Source organism: Orussus abietinus, unplaced genomic scaffold (assembly GCF_000612105.2).
Source record: "Orussus abietinus isolate OABI.00-Male unplaced genomic scaffold, Oabi_2.0 scaffold69, whole genome shotgun sequence".
Lineage (NCBI taxonomy): Eukaryota > Metazoa > Arthropoda > Insecta > Hymenoptera > Orussidae > Orussus > Orussus abietinus.
The window spans coordinates 295251-315098 of record NW_019394275.1 but is presented as its reverse complement, the minus strand read 5'-3'; the positions used below and the strand labels follow the sequence as shown (position 1 = coordinate 315098).

The 19848-nt window shown below is 41.3% G+C and overlaps 2 protein-coding genes across 7 annotated transcripts; one reads left to right on the top strand and one right to left on the bottom strand.

Moving 5' to 3' along the window:
- Positions 1-656: 656 nt before the first annotated feature.
- Positions 657-5088, bottom strand: LOC105696014 (digestive cysteine proteinase 1). 4 transcript variants are annotated; one of them, XM_012418155.1, is made up of 13 exons: positions 4872-5088; positions 4673-4684; positions 4028-4084; positions 3788-3940; positions 3304-3476; positions 3119-3223; positions 2890-3049; positions 2595-2787; positions 2276-2496; positions 1994-2094; positions 1792-1923; positions 1529-1718; positions 657-1058 (listed from the first exon to the last, which is right to left on the bottom strand). In XM_012418155.1, exons 3-13 carry the CDS (start codon positions 4074-4076, stop codon positions 871-873), a joined length of 1665 nt encoding a protein of 554 aa, XP_012273578.1. In that variant the 5' UTR covers positions 4077-4084; positions 4673-4684; positions 4872-5088; the 3' UTR covers positions 657-870. The 4 variants fall into 4 exon arrangements, with proteins under 4 accessions (XP_012273578.1, XP_012273561.1, XP_012273570.1 ...); XM_012418138.1 differs by lacking the exon at positions 4673-4684; XM_012418147.2 differs by lacking the exons at positions 4673-4684; positions 4872-5088 and adding an exon at positions 4735-4845.
- Positions 5089-5371: 283 nt separating this feature from the next.
- Positions 5372-19812, top strand: LOC105695704. Of its 3 annotated transcripts, none has more exons than XM_012417521.2 (8): positions 5372-5637; positions 10678-10935; positions 11483-11746; positions 11835-12130; positions 12254-12561; positions 12769-12952; positions 13283-13461; positions 14003-19812. In XM_012417521.2, exons 2-8 carry the CDS (start codon positions 10773-10775, stop codon positions 14448-14450), a joined length of 1842 nt encoding a protein of 613 aa, XP_012272944.1. In that variant the 5' UTR covers positions 5372-5637; positions 10678-10772; the 3' UTR covers positions 14451-19812. The 3 variants fall into 3 exon arrangements, with proteins under 3 accessions (XP_012272944.1, XP_012272954.1, XP_023290656.1); XM_012417531.2 differs by having other exon boundaries at positions 10674-10935; XM_023434888.1 differs by lacking the exon at positions 5372-5637 and having other exon boundaries at positions 10493-10935.
- The last annotated feature ends 36 nt before the right edge of the window (positions 19813-19848 follow it).

The following is a 19848-nucleotide window of genomic DNA, read 5'->3' as shown; positions in this document are numbered from 1 at the left end:
GGCGTATACACGGCGTAATTAGGAATTAATTGTCGGAAATGAGCTAGTCAAGGGGGAGAAAGTATTTCGGCCTCGAAACTGTTTTAAGGATCTGTCCCATTAGTTCTCCTTCGCGATGGGCTAATTAACGCGTGATTGCGCTACGTCGATTGGTCGATATCAATTGTCGGTAATCTCGGAAGGGCGGTGATTACGTACAAATATAATTCCCCGCCTCGTTCGGGGGGCGTTTCACTCTTCGTTTCACTGCTACGCGCGTGAGAGTATAATCCGCGGAGAAAAGGGTAGCTGGTATATATTGCTTTGCCGTTTAAAAACGCAGGATATCTTTGTTAAAGATATAGAACTCTAGGATACTTATTTAGCTCCAATGTCGCGGGGAGATTCATATTAATTACGGAGGCTGGTGAAACGCAATGCCGTACACACTTGTCGTGGCACCACCTTGCGCACAGCCGATAAAGAGCGTCTCGGCGTTATTTTCTAAGGACATCGATCACGACCTCGACTGTTGCTACCATTACCTTTACCGAATAAAAGGCGATTTTTTTTGTTTATATAACACGGGAGGTCATATCTGATTACTTCAATCGTAGCTAGGTGTCATGTCTCCGAGTATCTGGTAGAGCGTTAAGTCGTATTAAAGTTAAGTCGAATTCTACGAGCATCCATTGTTTTATTATCACAACTTTCCCTAGACAGTTTCCAGGTTATCGCGCGGGTCGGTATAAGCAATCGACCGTTTGCACTTTTTTTTGTTTCTCCATTATTAGCGACGATTGAAAGTATTCACGGTTAATAAAAATAAAAGTCTCCGTCCGCCGATTAAATACGTCGACGGACGCTTGAGAGGCAAGTATCTTAGGACGATCAATCGAATGTTACGTATGTTGGCGCAGTCTCTACCCCGCAATTGTTGTCTCTTTGCGCCATGAGTACGTATCCGTCGTTGCCCCAGTAATTGGACCATGAGTTTTTCACCAGCCAGTACGCTTTGCCGTTTATCGATCCGTATCCGACAACCAGGACCGCGTGGTCGAGTTTGTCCTCGGTGTTGCCTGCGGGGAAGTAATTCAATTAGATAATAATTGTAACAATTTAATCGGATCGAGTAGTTGACTCAAGGGGACGTGAAAGTCGCGTCGAAGAGGTCTCGTTATATGAAACCTTTCTCCAAATCAGGTTTACCGTATCATCTCAAACTTCACAACGTGAATGTGGAGACTACAAAGTCCTGGAACTCATGAGATTCCAATTCTTGAACAATTTGTTTATACGTTTCTTTTTTAATTTTGTATAAAAAGTGTGATTTTATCGGTGGAAGGACCTTCCTTACATACTCCACATTCATGATATAAAATTTTAAAAAGGATTCGGTACACCCAGGTCAGGGAAAAGTTTCATGAACGATCGACCCCTCGGGTGCCACTTTCACATCCCCTTAAGGCAATGTCGAAGAGGTCTTCCACTTTCGTGTCTCCTTAATTCCACAGTCCTGTAGTATGGATCCAATTATTACAGGACTTACCGCAGTTAGGGTCGTAGTATATGCCGTTGGAGTAGAAGGAGAACGTTTTATGGGAGGCGTCGATGGAGACCGAGATGGGGCCGTTCTTTATAATCGCGACTTTTAAGGCGTTCGGGTCACCAGGAGTCACGTTAACGAATCCCGTAATCTTGGCCGTTAACGTCACGTTGTTTATGTGACAATATCCGTCCTGAAAGTTCGAGATGTGGCGTCAGTAAGGCGAATGATGATAAACCTGATGATATTTACAAAGGGTCGATTACTTGTCCAAGGTAGCCACCGTAATCATCCTCGGTTGGTAAACCTCCGTGCTTCAGCATCCACTGATAAGAGCGGAAGTCTTCCCCTCCGTCGCAGCCGTTGTTGCCGAAGCCCCAGGAACAATCTATCAGTGCCTAAAATAAAGCGCTCATTAGACGTCATTAAATTTAACCGACTTTAATACCTTTGGATGGTATGTTTCACCTGTTGAGACAATCTGACGAGTTTGCCGTATTTTACGTAATAAGCTCCTTCGATCGCGCCGGTCGTTCCAAAGCTCCAACACGATCCACAAACTGACTGATCTGTGATGAAACATTAGTTGCTAATTGTTCCTTTTTGCTTTTTTTTTTTTTCTCTCAAGCCAACGTTCTATGTTTACCGTTTGTTAAGTACACTTAAGGCGACGCGAAAGTGCCGTCAAACAGTTAATGAAACTTTTTTCACTCTAACACCTTGAAAATTAGATCATGCACTTTATCTTACCTTTGACAGGAGTAACAGCTCCGAACAATCTCCAATCAATTGAATCTGGAATGTCTGCAGATTCTCGGTCGACGTTGTATGGGAATGGCAATCCGCCATTGTATTTGACGCCACTGTATCGTTTACCACGTAAAGCTTTCATTTCAAGATCCGTACGGTCTGCCAGATGGTTAACGTCCAATTGGTATCCCAGACTCGCACGATTGATGGAATGGATGAATCTATGAAATTGCTATTTATAATCTCCGATGTTAATTCCTGATCAGTTAAGAATGATGATTTAGATCTTCGATAAATGGAGAGGGTCAATTTTAAGCACCTTAAATTCTGTCGGAATATTTCCTTCCGTTTCCCGTGCTCCACGTGGTCTTTATATTGTTTCTTGTGGGTTTTCTTAAAACTGTCGAAGTTCACATCCACATGGGCATCGTCATTGTGAATAAATTCACGCATGGGATTGAAAGTGTATATGTGTCTGTCTCCGGGACCTGGGAAGCTCACGCAAGTAGTATCTGTCGATAGATGAAATAATGATTATCTTGTTAAATAGTGAGACATTACTTTTAGTATATCATCCGGGGTGATTTACTTGGCTATTCAATTTATATACGTACTTTCCATAATCTTGAATACATCTGGACTAGGAGAGTCAGATGAGAACCAGTCATAATCTAAGTAATAATGATCGTAATGTGATCCCAGTAAAGAATTGAACCCTCGCATTTCATACCGCACTGGAATTGGCTCCATGACTTTTGGGACTGTAGTTGATTTCTGTCGTGAAATGTAAATTTCCTTCCGATTATGCCTTACGATCTACAAATTTCAATTGGCGATGCTTACCTTCCATCGTATCCACAGGGTATATTTATTCACTTTGTCCCCAAATGATTGTACAAGACGCCACTTTTCGCACTGCAATCCACCGATCATTTCTTCACCAATGCACTGTTCGAGAACAAATCATTGAATAAGCTGACTGACATTTTTTTCATAGACAGTTGATCGTTAAGGTAGCAAATGCTTACTTCCATTCCTAACGTATCAGGAATAATCGTTTGTGGTGTAATTTTAAAGTCGTCGGTTCCATTTACTTGGAGGCAGGTTTCCTTGTTCGACAAGGTTTCGGTGGTAATCGGCGCCAATTTAATGCTGGCTCCATACGGTCCTTCGTTTTTTAGTTGAAATGTCTTCACCATACCTGAGAATTAAGAATTGGTTATCAAACAGCATAAACAATGTAAAAAAAAAGCTCTCATTGTTGTTATTGCAACGTCTAATAGTACATGCCTTAACTACCATTCTTTTCAATAAAAGGAATTTTAGTTATGGGACACAGCTTATTTGGTACTAATTAAATATCTCATGTTACAGTGAACTGTTATGGTAAGGAACTTACTGCCTCTTGCAGCGCCCTATGTTGGCATTGTCAAATGCGAATGAATAAGATTGCTCTACTCTTTTAGCATTAGAAAAAAGGCTCTTTCTGTGCAAATGTACCAGAATAATTACCTCCGTAGTAATCGATTCTGCTGGAACCGGTACTTTCATCATACCAGGCATAGAACGGTTCGCGAATTTCTGCATATGGGATGTACAATGTGCCTTTCACTGTATAAGCTTTGCTAAAGGTTGGCGATTTTTCAGTGGTAATACAGGAAACGCCTGAAATCAAGTTAAAATACCGATGAGTGTACTGGAAATAATTTAAAGCCTTTTATTCATTATTTTATAATTTAGGTATAAACATACCACATAAGATCACCAGCAACTTAATGGCAAGACCGAACATCTTGCTCATTCCGATGCCTGTGAAAGAGAAATCAGGTATGAAACCGTGGCAGCATTCATTCTTGTGTAATTTGTCTTTGTACTCTTATCAGAGATATTTCTGCTAAGCCAGTTTATTCGACATTAGCTTTCTTATTATTCATTAAAAGAGGTTATCTATACAATTCCAGTTACCAACATTTCCACCACTTTCAAATATATTAATAAAAATAGGAGGTTTTATTCCATTGAGATTGTTTTACTCTTACAAAGTATAACCGTTCAAGATAGCTTGTATCTCCAACGTAACAGCTACCGTTATCTTTGTGGTACTAAAGTGAAAGATAAATTACTCGTCGCTTTCAAAGTGACCCATCTTTTCGTTATAAAGTAGAAAATACATTCCATGGCTCTTTCTTTAAATATACATCTCAGTACTTAAAGAATAATCGCATGGTTTCATTATTTGTAAAGCTATCTGAATCGGAAACCGAATCGTTTCAATATTCCTTCGGTTGTTGAAATTTAAACAAAGATATCGGAAGATGGGTTCACCCTTCGGACAATAGCTCCAATTCTCCCAACAATGAGATCGCCCTGTTCGATTGAATCGTACACTTTACTCACAAACGAGGTAATCTGAAAGATAATCTGAATAAGGGATTGTTAAATGTAAAATTCAGTCGTACGTCTTATTTTGGCACGTAGTCAAGATGAAACAGTTCGTTGCGCATGTGAAACCCAACAATGACGATTACGGAGAACTTGATATGACATATAAACAGAAACCGTTTTGCGCGATAGAGAGCCTCGAAAAATATCATACCTTCCGTTGGAAGCAGAGCCGAATAATAAAACTTATCGATAAGCACTATCGCGTTACCAGGGGACCTCTCGACTTCTCTCAACTTGTACCATGCGAAGATCTTCGAATAATAACGGTCAATATAACATTGGACTTCGCAGGACGCGAGAGAGTATCTCGGAAAAAAATTCAGTTCTCGGTCATGTAACGCTCTTAGAGAGAAAATTGTTCGTGAACTTTGAATCGCCCTCCGCGAATCAAGTGACATCTAGAGAGGATGCACGGTGCCAATACGCGTTTCTGATTGGCCAACGCCGCCAGCGCCATTGTATGTACATACATTCACGGCTCGACTTCGAACTGGAAAGTGGAATCGAGGTGGAACTAAAGTGGAACTCCGGCACCCGGCCAAGGCGGACCGTTAGCCCCCCCCCACTAGCCTGGCGGCCGAGCCGCCGATACATGTTATTATGTCAAACGAGTTGAAACGAGTCGTGGTGTCGCGGGTGTCGCGGCCGAGCGGTAAGCCTGTCTCGCTCGCACTCCGAGTCCGCCAGAGTCCGCGCAACGACCGTTTCGCCTTGGCCCAAGGTCGGTCCGTGTTTTATCAACGTTTCGTCACAGAGAGACGGCCCGCGAGGAGGCCCACGTCACGACGACGACTCGGTCGCACCGAACGACTTCGCCCTCCGTGTCGTCGGCCAGTTTCGCGCGACGGCGGGACGAGATGCCTGCACCTGTGCGCTCCCCGAGAGGGTTATGTTGACCTGCTAACGGCGCCGATCGCGTAAGTAACGACCTCAACGGCATTTTCAATAAATAACGATGTCAGCCTCGTTAAACGAGTCGGCGAAATTAGCGGACCTCGGGCAAGAGAGAGACGCCGATATCGGATCGCCATGAGGGGGAAGGAGAGGGAACTATGCGGCGAGGGACTGCAAATGACACGGGAAAAACACGGAAGCTCTTCGATCAGGTTGCCCTCGACATGTTGCCGTTCCGGAATTGCACTCACTGATTAAAGTGCGGAAGAGACGGCCAGGATTTATTGACTTTGAACTCTGTTGTACATACTTGCCGATGATGTTTCTATGTTATTTTCACTTATTTCTTGTGTTAGGTTCGTTAGAAATTGGTTTTATTTCTCTGCTGGTTTAAGTATTCGTATGTAAGCAACAAATGGTCGGAATGACTGGCTTCTTAATTCAAGTATATTCGTTTCAGTCTAGACTCCGATGTTCAAAACTATGCGGGATATGTTGTTATTATAGAATTATGCTCTCGTTTTATACTCCACGCTCATTGTGGATGTAACTTTGTACCCTGTAATGCTACCAATTGATTTCTTTTAATATTTGTTATTACTCTCGACGAGGCGACCAGGATTTATTGACTTTGAACTCTGTAGCACTTTACGAATAGTCGTAATGGCTGTCGAGGTAATTCAACATTGTCCATTTCAAAATCTAAACTCGGGTGTTGAAAGTATTAACTTTGTCGGAATATGTCGAATGTATCCCATTTGCGAAATGGTACTCTCGTTTTGCAGTACGAACGTTATTAGGCTAACTTTGTAATTTTCTGTGCTCCAGATTGATTTTTATTATTTGAAAGATTGGTGTATTCATTTATAGTATTACGTTACTCTTGTCTGTAATAAGTCTCACTTTCTTTGGGGAAATATGTATTTTATTATTCGCTTTAGGTATTTATTTTTCTAACGAAAGTGATAATTATCTCGATTCAAATGGTGCTTGTTCGCATGTTCAATGTCGCTGTTTCAGGCTGGCCCATTGAATGAATATAATTACTTCAAAGATAGGACGGCGTAGTTGTTTGGAATTCTGCTTCACGTGTCAATAACTGGGACATTTATTTATCCCTATCTCACCCACACAAATGCATGGTGCAAAACGCGCTTCACACCCACGCTCGTGACTTTGACGTGGAAATAATTGATTCCCACGCAGAACACTCACGTTCACTTACTGCTCGGCAGATAGTCTAAATATTCATAGCATCGTAGTCCATTGTTGAACGTGTTGCAGACATTCAGAGATTTTTCTAGCTTAATTAAGTTAAACTTTAGCGAAGCTAAGATTTAGTTGTCATTGCATTACGTAAATATTATCTATGTAACGTGTACGAAAAAAATGTTATTTACTTTGCGAGCAATTTAAGGGAGATATTAATTACTCTGACGTCATCAGAGTTTAATTTACTTTGAACTGAGCGAAGCTTTAACTTATTGGGTATCGAAACATTACTTTGTAACGCATCGATGATTTTGAACCGGAGCTATCAATTCTGCGGAAAGTCTTATGAATATTAAAAGGATTTTAAAGTACATTATGAAACATGTTTCAGATATTCCGATAGCTTTGGAGCTTAATTTATCTCAGCCCGAATGGAAGTTAAATTAACTCTTCGCTGCGTCAGGAAATTATGAATTCATGGGAGTGGACATTTTTTAACTCTCTGGAAAAATGAGGATCGGCGAAAATCCATTATGCAGATCTGCATAAAAATTGAGGACTGCTTTGAAAAATGACCCCCTCGGTCGTTCGATTACCCGGCATTATTTTGCAACGCGTCGTCGATAGCTTTCAATAGGAGGAACCTCTATTCGGTAGGAAGTCATTTAAATATTCAAAACCTTTGATAAGCTGTTGCGAAACATGGTATATATATATCGGAGAATGAATGAATTAATTCCGCACATCTTTACAGAAATTGGAGACTCCAAAAAAATGCGTCCACTTGATCGAGCATGATTTTGCAAGACGGTAGTTTTGCGGTCGAGGGATTAGATTCAGCAGAATGTTGATTCTACATTGTTACTTGCGAAATTCTGCATAAGTATGCCGATTCAATTGCTCGTCCCGATTTAATTGACATTTAATTTGAACGGTGAAATTTCACGAGTATTAATACCGTGTAAGGGCAATTGATTTCAGTTCAATTGCACGGTAGAAAAATTGCCACGTGGCTCGCCATTTATAACAGTTCATTTCCATTTTCTTCCAATATTCGAAAATTGAATAACGACGTGGTCGAACGATTCTGTGTCAAGGCAAAACCTCGTGGAGGGGCCGACTCATTGGCTCCGGACTTGGGACGAAAACCGATTTTCTTTTTTGAAACACCCAAGTACACGCGATAAGTACTCCCGATTGCGAAACTAGCGCAGAGCGTTCCGATTAATCGGACGACTCGGTTGGAAAATCGACAGGGTAAATTCCCTCGACGAGCCATTAAGATATGAAAGGCGCCGAGATATTTAATCGACGTCGATATAATGAAATTCATCTGTACCCATTTTGGTGGTAATGCTATTTTGAATAGTCAAGGTGTAACATAAGCTGGGGCGTCTCGTTACCGACATTTATATTCATTTTCAAGTCTTTTACAGTATACGTTGAGAATGATATTAACTGAAGCGTTCCATATGTCATTTCGGTAAAGTAATGACGAAGAGATCGACGCAAAATTGTCGAGATCCATGTAATGCATTATTCTAACGACTGTTTAGGACCAGCGTCGCCATCTGTGACGTTTACCTGCAACTAAATTTTTCCTATAAGAACGCGCTTTAGCCCCGAGACCAGCCAACATTAGCTTGCAATCGTTGGTGACAGTATTTTACATATTTTCCCACCTTACTCCGTATTGTTCCAGTTTTAGGGTATCATAAATTGTTCGAGCTAGGTCCTGAAACTCTTCGATTTCGATTCTAACCCCCCAAGAAGCGTAAAACATCGAAGACGCGCACGGACCACGCCATGTTGGTTCTAGTCCAAGATAAGTCAATTAATTCTTGGTGAAAACCGAAATTTCATGAGCTCAGGACCTACTTTAGGGCCTCCATATCCACGTGGGAAAATTTGAAACGAATCGGAGAATATATATATGTATATATAGGCTGACTCTTTCATATCACCTTAAAGAACGAACTTTGGAATGTTCTTTGAACGAAATTCCTTTTTTTTTCCTCCACGGCCGGAATGCTCATCGGACGAATTTATTTTTGTCCACGTTCCCCTTTGTCGGCGCGCGAGCATACTAACTGCTTCGTCGGTTCTCGAAAGGCACGTACGAATATGGAAAGTATTTCTTTTCGCCTCGATTGAGAGCACCTAGGTGGAAAAATCGTTCTCTAAAAGTCCATTCGAGAGGATGCGGAATAACGAGAAATTCTGCGAGTGCCAGAATCGTTAAAAAGAGGATTTTTCATATATATATATATACATATATATATACCCTTTTTTTTTCGACCTTCTTTTTATCTGGAATATAGTGGCCATATTCTATATTCGGTGCCGCTCGCGCATGCTTCTAAATGTATTTGGCGCGAAACTCTACCGGGTATCCTGATGGTCGAAGGGGCAAAAATTTGATTGATTCCGGCACATCTGTTTTCGATGATGGTAACGCGAATAGGATGGTCTTTTTTTTTCTTTTAGGCCAGGATATATATATATATATACACATATACATGTACATGAAAAAATTCTAAATATAATCCCGCAGGATACACTCGAGATGCAACGCTCGAGCGTAAGGGTTATGGGAATGCAGAGCACGTAGGTACTTGAGGTTAAAATACAGAGAAGGATAAGGTCGCCTCCTCTGCGTGGACGGAAAACCTGCGTAGGTTGTTTTTCTACCCGTTGCTCGAGTTTTTCCATCGCGCTTTCGCTCAATGAACCTACGGCCGCGTTTTCACCGGATTGCTTCGCGTAGGCGGACCGAGGGAAATACATCTTTTCTCGGCTCGTCCTCGTGTAATGGGTGGCACGGTCGGAAATTAAATTTAAAGGATGACGACCCGATGGCGCGGAAACGCGGAAAAGTCAAAGGGGAGCTCCGCGATCACGCGTTAAGGTGATAGGGAAATTTATTACTGCTCGATTAATTGTGCCCATAATTATGAAAGTGGTCTAAGTCAAAATTGAAAAAAAAAAAAATGAGTTTATCAGTTGTTTCACGCCACATTATTTCAAACTAAATTAATTCAATGTAATTGCGAAACAAAAAATGTATGACTTAGACCACTTTCATAATTATGGTCACAATTGAAATTCATCTGTACGCTTTTTGGTGGTTACGTAATTTTGAATACGCTAGTGGTAATTAATATTAATGTTGTAGTCTTTTACAGTCTACGTTGAGAATATGAAAACGTGAAGAACGTGAGAATAATACTTTATCACTTGATCATGGAGGCTCTAAGGAAGAAAGTGATGCTCGTGAAATTTCATTTTCCAAAAAGAAAAAAGTTTCTTTTTTTTTTTATTTAGCCTAGGTTTAGGTTAGAGGCAAAATTGCATTCTTTTTCCTTTTTTTTTTTGTGAAAAATGAAATTTCTTCCTTAGGGCCTCCATAATCAAAGTGATGAAGTTTCAAATGATTCGGTGCACCCAGTTTGGAGAAAGGTTTTATAAATATTTTCACGTTCTATACATATGTTTATGTATATGCATATATGTGTCCATAATTATGAAAGTGGTCTAAGTCAAAATTAAAAAAAAAAAAGAGTTTATCAGTTATTTCACGCCATATTATTTCAATGTAATTTCGAAACAAAAAATATATGACTTAGACCACTTTCATAATTATGGGCACATATATACACGCAAACTAAATATTATGTATATAAATATGTATATAGAATGACCCTTTTGTGTCATCTTAAGGACATGTGAAAGTGGCGTCTGCGACTCGTTCCCAAGAAAATGAGCGATCAGCTGATCGGTAGATTTGGGCGACACGTGGCCGCTCACCTTTTCGACCTATTAACTGATTTTCCCCTTTCTTCCGAAGAAAGGCCGAGTCATGGAAACGGAATCGGACCGGCGGCTCGAGGAACCAGGAGTCGAGATGTAATGCCTCGGGGTTCGTCATACCGCGAGGAAGGAGAAAATGATGACTGCCATGGCGAGGCTACCCTGCAAGCAAACCTCGCCCTCTCAACAGCCAAGGGTCAACAATTTTGGTAACAAGGGGTACTGGGAGATGCAAGCCAGACAGCCTGCACCTCCCTACGTCAGAAACCACCAGCGAAGCCACCATGCGGATCACGCAGGTTAATTAATACATATGTACATACGGAGATGTTTAACGCCATTGTCGAAAGAGAGGCACGGCTCCCTAGCGCCCTGGAACTGCTTACAAAGTGGCGAAATCTTCTCCATCGTTAAAGGAAGACCTGTCCGCAGATTTCAAATAGAGCACGGTATCGATAGAATGAAGCTATAGCCTTTTCGTTATTTAGTATCAGGACTACCAATGCCAGATTAAGTTGTTATGCGTGGATGATTGCGATTAAGATGTGGCACCCACGTTATACCCTGTTTTACCGATCACGAAGATTTCGCCCCTTTGAAAGTAGTTCGAATTTTTACAGAGGTGAGAAGGGCGTAGAGGGCGCCAGGGGGCCGCGCCTCCCTTTCAATGAATGGCGCGAAATATCTCCCCGCTATTCTCTGTTTCCATCCACGATTTTGTCCAGCCGAATTGGAGCTGCTGAATCGTTTGAAATTTTCCTCGGTACGAGTTGCCATTTAGCATGGACTGTAATTTTTTTTTCTGTTTTTTTTTTTTATGTATACTAAGGAAGACCCTGATTTCAGGAAAGCGGAAAAGTGCCGTGGAACTGCTGCAGGAGTCTAAGGCCTTCTACGTGAAAAGCGAGACCGTCCTGGACCGCAAGCAGGAGTTGAAGAACAGCGGGCACTTCCAGGTCTCCCAACTGACCGCTCCAGGAGCACCACCTCGACTCCTGAGGAAGAGCAGCCACTCGGGGGCGTGTGCTAAGAAGCAACAAGTACCGCAACAACTGCCGACTCCTGTGGCTCCGGCTTGTTGCTGGATCGCCTGCCACGAACAGGACAGACGTAAGCCTCGAGGAAGGTCGTCCTGACCGCGAGAGGAGAACATCGCGGTTCCATCCTCCCGAATTTACGAGGAATGCTCGTCTTTCAGCGGATGGGGTTTTGAGCCCTCAGCGAACACTGCCACCTACTCTGCCACCGAAGAGCCCGCGTCTGGTTCCCATTCCCCAGAGGCGCACCATTTCTGGACCCCCGAGTGGTACCGGAAGCGATCAGCTCCAGACCAAGCTACGCAGGCTCCTCAATACCGACAGCAAGGAAAATGTTTTCTTTCCCGAGTCTTCGCCGATGCCGGCTAATCAAGTGCCCGAGCTCGGCAGGGAGGACAAATTTAGATACTCCCCCGGTAGCTTGTCGCCTGGATGCAGAGAAGAGGATCGCGTTATCGTAAGCGGTGGACCCCTTATTTTGCCAGAAACTCTACTACATATATATATATGACCGACTTATCATCGTCCAGCCCTAATTTATTACCAGATCTCTAATATATTTATCCTCCTCTGTCCTCAGTATTGCCCGCCACAAGACATTCGCTTCAAGTTCGGCAGAAGCAACTCCCACTCCCACACGTCGGGCAGATCTGCTAAGAGAACCGGAAACTGCTCTTCCTCCGAGAACACCGTTTGTCACAAGTCGCTTCCGGATCTTCATACCAGCACTAGACGACGAGCTTCCTTGTCACCGCGAGCATCAACAAAGTCATCCTCTAAGCCTGTTTCCACGAGCCACTTCCAGGCCGGTAATAGTTGTCCGGACTGCGAGACCAGCTCCGACTACTCCGAGCACAGTTTCCAACGAGATGCGATCTGTTACCGCAGGTATATGATCCCTTCTTCGGCATACGTTTGATCTCCTGATTTACATCCGCGGCCAAAGAGAGCAGAGAATCGTGCGTCGTTCATCTTACGATAAGGATCTATTTAATTATAAATTGTTGTGGGTGTAGGGTGGTACTTTTTCTTATAGTAAAATGTGTGTCGGATGGCTTATTAATTGTGTACGTAATTATGCGTCTCTCCTTTCAGTAAAAGACACATTCGGCGTTCTTTGGGCTCTGGAGGTGGCGACGCGAGCAGCGTCTTGTCGTCCGGTGGCCGGACTCAAAAATCCTCCGGGTCGAGTAAACTGAGCCATGGAGCACCAGCTAGAGACTCCGGAGGCTCCTCTGGACATTGCACTCATCGTAGCGAACCACCGCCTAGAATACAAGTAATGCAAGAATTACTTTCCTGAGCACTGCTGGTAAACGCAACACGTAGGCGGCAATGCATGTTTTTGAACGTTCCTTTGAATGCCAATACGAAATGCGATTGCCAGCAACCGTTCAATGTGTTAAACGCTATGCCCAGCTCGGCTGGAAAAGCAGGTCGAGCTGCAAGAAAGACACTCAAGTTGCGAATAAAAAACTGCCAGCCGCGCCGTCGTGGGCCGCGACTACTTTCCTCGTCGCTCCATTAAATATTATCCACGGCGGGACTGCGAGAATCGAGGAAAGCGTTCTCTTAATCGTAATCCTAAAGTTAATGTCATTGCTCGTAGGATTGCTGGAGTCACATTCGCAGAGATAGCGGCGCCTCCACCCAGCACTCGATAGAAAAGGAGAGGTCGAGAAAGAGCAGCTATGGCAGCGGGACGCCGTCGTCCGTTGCGCGACATTACAGCCCGGATTCCGACAGTAGTAATAGTCAAACAGAGTACAGCCCCACGCGCAATTCAAGGTAATCATTTATGCCCATATTATCGTAAGTATGACGGACCCTCGTCGACATGGGCGTCACCACCGGAAGACCGGTCGTCGCATTACAAAGACGATAATGAAATGTTGGAATTCTAGGACTGTGAAATTTCATTTTTCAAAGATAAATTTTGTATGTATTCCAGACTAGGACTAGTTTGGAGAAAAAGTTTTGTCAATATTTTGACGCTTCATAAATGTAGAATGACCCTTTCATATCACGTAAAGGCGCCAAGAAATTTACTGAACGTCGAAAAAATAAATCTCATCTATACTCTTTGGTGGTAACGCCATTTTGGATACTCAAGTGGTAACATAGACTGGCGCGTCATGTTACCGACATATTATATTTACGTCGAAATTTGCACTCTGCGCTGAGAATTATACGAAATGAGGCGTTCCATGTAATTTCGGTTGGATGATTATAAAGAGATGGAAGTGAAATTGTTGAAGTCGAAGAGTGGAGATCTAATTTCTCTGATAACCGGCAATCTTTTATGTATGTGATTTGCTCTCAACGTCAGGTTCTCCGACGGCTGGAAAGAAGGTCGAGGCAGGCCGATCCTTCGGTCCAAGTCCGATATCAGCGACCGATATTGGCGACACGACAATGGACGCGCAAACGGGGTCCAAGCCCGACCTCCTCCGAGGTCGGTCACCCAGCTGGAGAACTTTTTCGACCACCTCGGCCTCGACTCGGACAACTACCAGATGATCACCGAGGCAAACTCTAAGTGCTCCTCCCCGGTGTTCTTCGACAGCGTCAGCTCGGTCGACTCCGCCCTGGGCCTCTACTCCTGGAACAATCAGAGCAACCCGAGCAATCAGTGGCAGAACAATAACTGCAGCGTCGGGATGGGCAACGACGACTGCAACCAAAGGGTCGGCGACCCACCCAGCATAGTCGAGAGGAACGCCAGGATCATTAAATGGCTCTGCCAGTGCCGCAAGGTGCAATTCGGGTACAGCTAAATTCCCACCGAAGGGTCCACCCTGGATCCCAATCAGGTAAATGAACGGAGCCTGCGAACCTGGTGGCATTTTATACAAGTCGAGAGACGGTTCTTCATGCTCTGGGAACGGTCCTCGAGATTTTTCTTTCGTCTCAAATCCTCTCGGTAATCATTGATCCATGATAACAGTAATGGAATTATATGCCTACGCTTTTCCTGATAATCTGAAAGGCGCAAAGTCATATATGCTTTCTGTTGAGAATCTCCTGTTGCATACTTTTACCTGTGCGAAGGGAGGGACTTTCTTTGCCGTAAAAAGGGGTAAAGCGGATCGTTAAATGAATACTCTCTCTGGTTAAATAAATGCATCCATGTATACATATTTGTTTACGATTTATTTATTAATTTGTTCATTCTATGCGCACCTTGCTGCAATTGGAAAGATGTACCGAGGATATTAATCCTTTCTAGGACACGCTTTTACCCGTTTTCACGGTAGTTACTCACATTTATGAAATGTTTCTACGGAGAGAAGGAGAGGGGACATTATTTCTCGCGCTCAACGAAAGCTCTTGTTCTTTGTTAAATGGATTCCGGCAACGGCGACTGGATCTCGGTATTCGGAGATTATTATATTGCGATGCGTTTGTTAAAAGAATATGGTTGGAAATTGTATATTTTTACAGGATTTTCCCTGGGGTTTAGGAGCGTTGTTTGTAAATTACGGTCTATGCTAAATAAAGGGAAGCAAAGAGACGGCTCATGCTGTGACTTTGATATAGTTCTAAGGAGTGTTAAAAATACAAATGGTTAAATTATTTTGTTAAATCAAATGGAATTTCAATTTATTTTGAGATTCACTTATTCCATTAAAGGGGGGGATTATTGATATCTAAATTTCCTACTATTTTTCGACGTTAGTACATGAAATTGTCTAAACCTGTACGTAAATATTAAACCCAGATCTATTAGTGAGGAAAAAAATGTTCCATTTGAATGGAATTACACTCTGAAATAGTCTTTCTTGTTTCTAAATGAGTAATTGAAATATAACCTTCTTTGAATTGATACAGGTGTCAAATCATAACCTATAATCTATGCTTCGAAGCAATATTCCTTGGAACCATTTCATGAGGTCCGAGACCGTCTTACCTTCATTTGAAATGATTTAATTGAAGAATCAAAATCTCGTCGTGATTTTGTTGCTTCGTTTACGCGTTATGCTTGGGATTCTTAGTCACTTGGTATATAGTGAATTGTTTCATCGCATAGTCACTAAATACGGCATTTTATACTTGATTCGAGGATGTTCGCAGAACTCCTGTGCCATTAGCGTCTTGCTTAGTGCTTGTTCCGACTGTGGACGCATAGATCAAACCTGCAAATCGTAGTTATTTATTACTATTACATTTCTTATATTCTATGTTTCAGTGTTAATTTTTCACTTAATTTTGTACATGTATACCAAATATGGAGCGGGCTTTGCCAGTTTGTTTGCCCATAATTGCTTTGCATCGAGTCTCAAAGCGTTTTCGAGATTGAGGTTAGTTTTACCGTGTTAGAGGCGAACCGATTGGAATGTCTAAGGACTCGATAATCGATGGGGAAATTGTTATCGTATGTTGCTCGTTTTTCTCGGGGCGCTTTAGCGCGGCATTAAGTTTTCCTGAAGTCATTGCTGCGATTCGATAAGAAATCAAGTAAACGAAACGAATAAACAAATCTGTGTTAAACCGTTATCAAATCGTAGAGGTGTGTTTCGGCAGTGTTGAGCACCGATGCTTTTGCATGGTGGTCCTCGAGCCTGCAAGAATTAATACTTAATGAAATATTATTACTCGCTCCTTACGGGGAAAAATGTAGGAGCATACTTTTATCAACCGGCTGTAGCATGCAGTATCAAGTTGCACGGTAATTGAAGAGTTGATGTGAAATTCTAGTTTTAAATAATCATAGCAGGAATTGAGGCATCCTGAGCTATTACTATAGATGTGCCGATAGATTTAACCTATGTTGATTTTATAGTTTTAATTTTACTTTGTAACGTCCTAGACGGTGAAAAAAACTGTCCTTGTTAGTGTTTCGCTTTGTTGATGAATGTGTATGGGTGTGATTCAAGCTATGCAGGCTGGAAATTCTTCCGAGAATAGATTTTGCCTGTTAATCTCAAAATTGATTTATGCGTTATTATGTAAGACTATTGGCTGAAGCATGAAAATGCCTTCGCAAACAAGAGGCAGCTGTTAATTTATGTTCCTAATTTTGTTTTGCCCTCATCATTTGACATCTGCAGTAACAATGGGATTTGTCAATGGAATTTTTCTACTCTGTAGAGTAATGCTTGCCGTACGGGATCGGATGTAAGAATAATCTTCATTCAACTCTTTAATAATTGCCAACTTAAATATTACTGTGTACTTACGCATACGTTCTCGCAGAACTATTGAAAAGTGATACTCGATATTCGTTCTTGTCGGTCTGTTAAAGTTAATGAAATATGACGTTAATATTACTATTATATTAGTGTTACTACGGTAGGCTGCTGATGTGCAATTCGCAGTTGGCATGTTTTATTGCACTTTAGCCTAGAAACTTTATTAACCCTTTCACTGGATCGTCCTTGAGTTCTGTGTATCTGCAGAGGGAAAAGCTATAACTTCTACGATGACATCGAAACAGTCGTGGGATTTTTTTACTTGAATGTTATCTCGAAGTTTAATATATTATTTTATTAATTGGAATATTGGAAGAAATAAACTCATTCAAAGTACAAAAAAGAAACACATATTTTTCGAGATATTTTAATGATGCATGCATTTTATTACATATATCATTAAAGAATTTTTCTGCTTGGTTATACATTCAATGTGTACAATATATGAAGTATAAGGTTCTTCAACTTGCAGATGCAGAAAACTTGAAGATTTGCTCATTGATCATTGTACCGTACAAGTTGTCACATTTGATTGACAGTTTGCCAGTGAATGGGTTAGCGAACAGTATCGTGGTGTTCCAAAGGACATTCAATTCTGCAATTTAGCCACTGCTGTTGAGGCCAGTTTTCCCAAGTCAACGTTAAATGTTAAATGTTCACTACCGTAATTAGTAATCATATCGTGCCTTTTCGTGTTTTTCTATCTCCGGTTGTGATTAACGATGATAACAGGTCGTCGTATTAAAAGCAATACCAATTGTCAATTAGGTAATCGATCACTTTCTCGTACACTAAGATTCCATTAAGTGTAATGAAAGATACTTCCCTTACGTGAATGCTTTACTCCTGGTTTTAATGAATCAACAAATAGTGGATATTTCAGGAAATGGCTAGGAACAATTTCTTGAGGTCATTTATAGTACCATGCAAAGCATAATACGATAACACTCAGTCTCAGAATACGTTCAGCGTACGTACTCGAATCGTTATATTTGCAAACGAGCTTTAATGCCTCTCTTACTACTTGACTATACTTGATTACACTTTGCAGGTATTATTTTTCTAATTAATCTCGTCACCCAAAACTGCTTATGGGAAGACTGGCCCAATATGTATACTTTTGGACAGATGTAAACTCGAGTTTGAAGCCCGATACGAAATGGCATGTGGCTAATTACTTTGTTTAAAATTGCAAAATCTAGGGAAACATCGTCGTGCAATAATACGTCTCTCACAGTGCTTTATTCCTTATTGCGTGTAGTGTAGTGCGAACAAGTTGCTAGCTCTAGCTTCACCTAGATTAACACACTGTGGCGATCGATGGAAGTACGATTCTAAGCGTGGAAATTCGTCTGAAATGCTCACAATTAGTATCAAGTAAATCTCGTGGGTAGTTATATATAGTATATATACATACATACATATATATATACATATATTCTTGTAACGAGTTTTGTGTAAGCGTACAACTTAGTGTACAGGTTAGGAGCTAATCTCACTTTAGCTCCCGAGACAGTTGCGCGTGCATCTAACCTGAAAAAGGCTTATTGACTCTATAAACGCAGATATTAACGTGAAATTACATTTCGTCAGCGTTTGTGTATTCAATTTGAATTTTATTACGCTACTTTGTCTTCCAATTGAGTGGCCGAAAATTTACGGATTCGCAAGAATAACTTTAGCCTACTTTTGTATCCATGCGTCTCAGTTACATTTGTGTCAATGAAAATACTGCCGCCAGGCATATGGTGGATGCATGGTATAGGATTGTCTCTTCGTCATAGAATTATTGTCAATGGATTCATAGAGTATATTCTTTAAGGGTTGATTAACCATTCGCCGAGCTGCACAAGTTACAATTTAAAGGATTTAGTTGTTTAATGTTAATTATGTCGCTCGAGTCAATGGAGTGTTCGACACTTCCACGTGGCCTATGTCACCCGATTCGACTGGACTCAACTTAACTTTTATTGTACAGTTTTGTTTGGTAGGGGCATATGCAATCACAGCAAAAGTCGATCTATATCGAGGGCTTATTAGTCACAAATCTATGTATTTATTGGTACCGTGGACTGTAGTGCGAAGCAGTGTATAAGTTTGTTGCAAAGAGTAGGTGCAAATTGTGTCTGTTGGGTGTACGTGCACGTGCGTGTTGGAACGTGGCGATGACAAGTGCGCTGCGACATATATACATATTATATATATTTAATAAGAGAACTGCATTTAAAGATTGCATTTAGATGACGTTGACCAAATATCTGTTAGGCAGATTGTATTGTATCATACTACAAATGGAGGAAATTAATCGTCGATATTCTTTATAAAATTCTACCTTCAGGAACGAGCCCAATTAGTCAGTCTTTCTAAATTTGTTTGGAATGCAGAGCTAAATTGTTATCGTGGAAGGTTAATTGAGCGTTACGGAGGTGCATTCACAGTCGGTTCGCTTATTTAGTACAAGGTCCTAAATTGAGAGCGTAGAACCTTACAATTAGAGGTATTAAGTTTTAGATTTTTTAAGTGGTTCTAAAGGATTATGAAATTAGGTATAGTGTGTATGGTGTTGCGTGACCCTTTGCTCGTTTAATATTATATGAATCGAATTCGTGTCCTGAGACGTATTAGAAATCATTTTTAAGGACCTTAACATAAATAAGCGATCGATACGTTGTTACGAGGAGCGGAATTATGATGAGCCGTAGCCATGCCATGGGATTCTACTAAGATATTTCTATACACTATTTGTGATGCATAATATTTAACATTGTTAAACTCGAATCTTTCAATTGCTTTTTATAATCTAGTCACGTAGAACGGAATATGTTAAATTCTAAAATATTATTAAATTTCACCTGTATATCACGAACCCGTGAGACTCACGTTTCCTCCCTATTTAACATAATCATAATTATAGGGAAGTATCCTGAATAAATTCTAAAAGTTTTAACAAACGCATAACCTTTTTCCAGAAATTCACTCTTTA

Excerpts from the sequence above, each read along its gene's own strand:
- LOC105695704 (XM_012417521.2), top strand. The coding sequence starts at position 10,773 with ATGATGACTGCCATGGCGAGGCTACCCTGCAAGCAAACCTCGCCCTCT. Across the intron at positions 12,562-12,768 it reads GATGCGATCTGTTACCGCAG|TAAAAGACACATTCGGCGTT; the intron begins GTATATGATCCC and ends CTCTCCTTTCAG. Across the intron at positions 13,462-14,002 it reads AGCCCCACGCGCAATTCAAG|GTTCTCCGACGGCTGGAAAG; the intron begins GTAATCATTTAT and ends TCTCAACGTCAG.
- LOC105696014 (XM_012418155.1), bottom strand. The coding sequence starts at position 4,076 with ATGAGCAAGATGTTCGGTCTTGCCATTAAGTTGCTGGTGATCTTATGT. Across the intron at positions 2,497-2,594 it reads ATATTCCGACAGAATTTAAG|ATTCATCCATTCCATCAATC; the intron begins GTGCTTAAAATT and ends GCAATTTCATAG. Across the intron at positions 2,095-2,275 it reads AGCTGTTACTCCTGTCAAAG|ATCAGTCAGTTTGTGGATCG; the intron begins GTAAGATAAAGT and ends GTTTCATCACAG.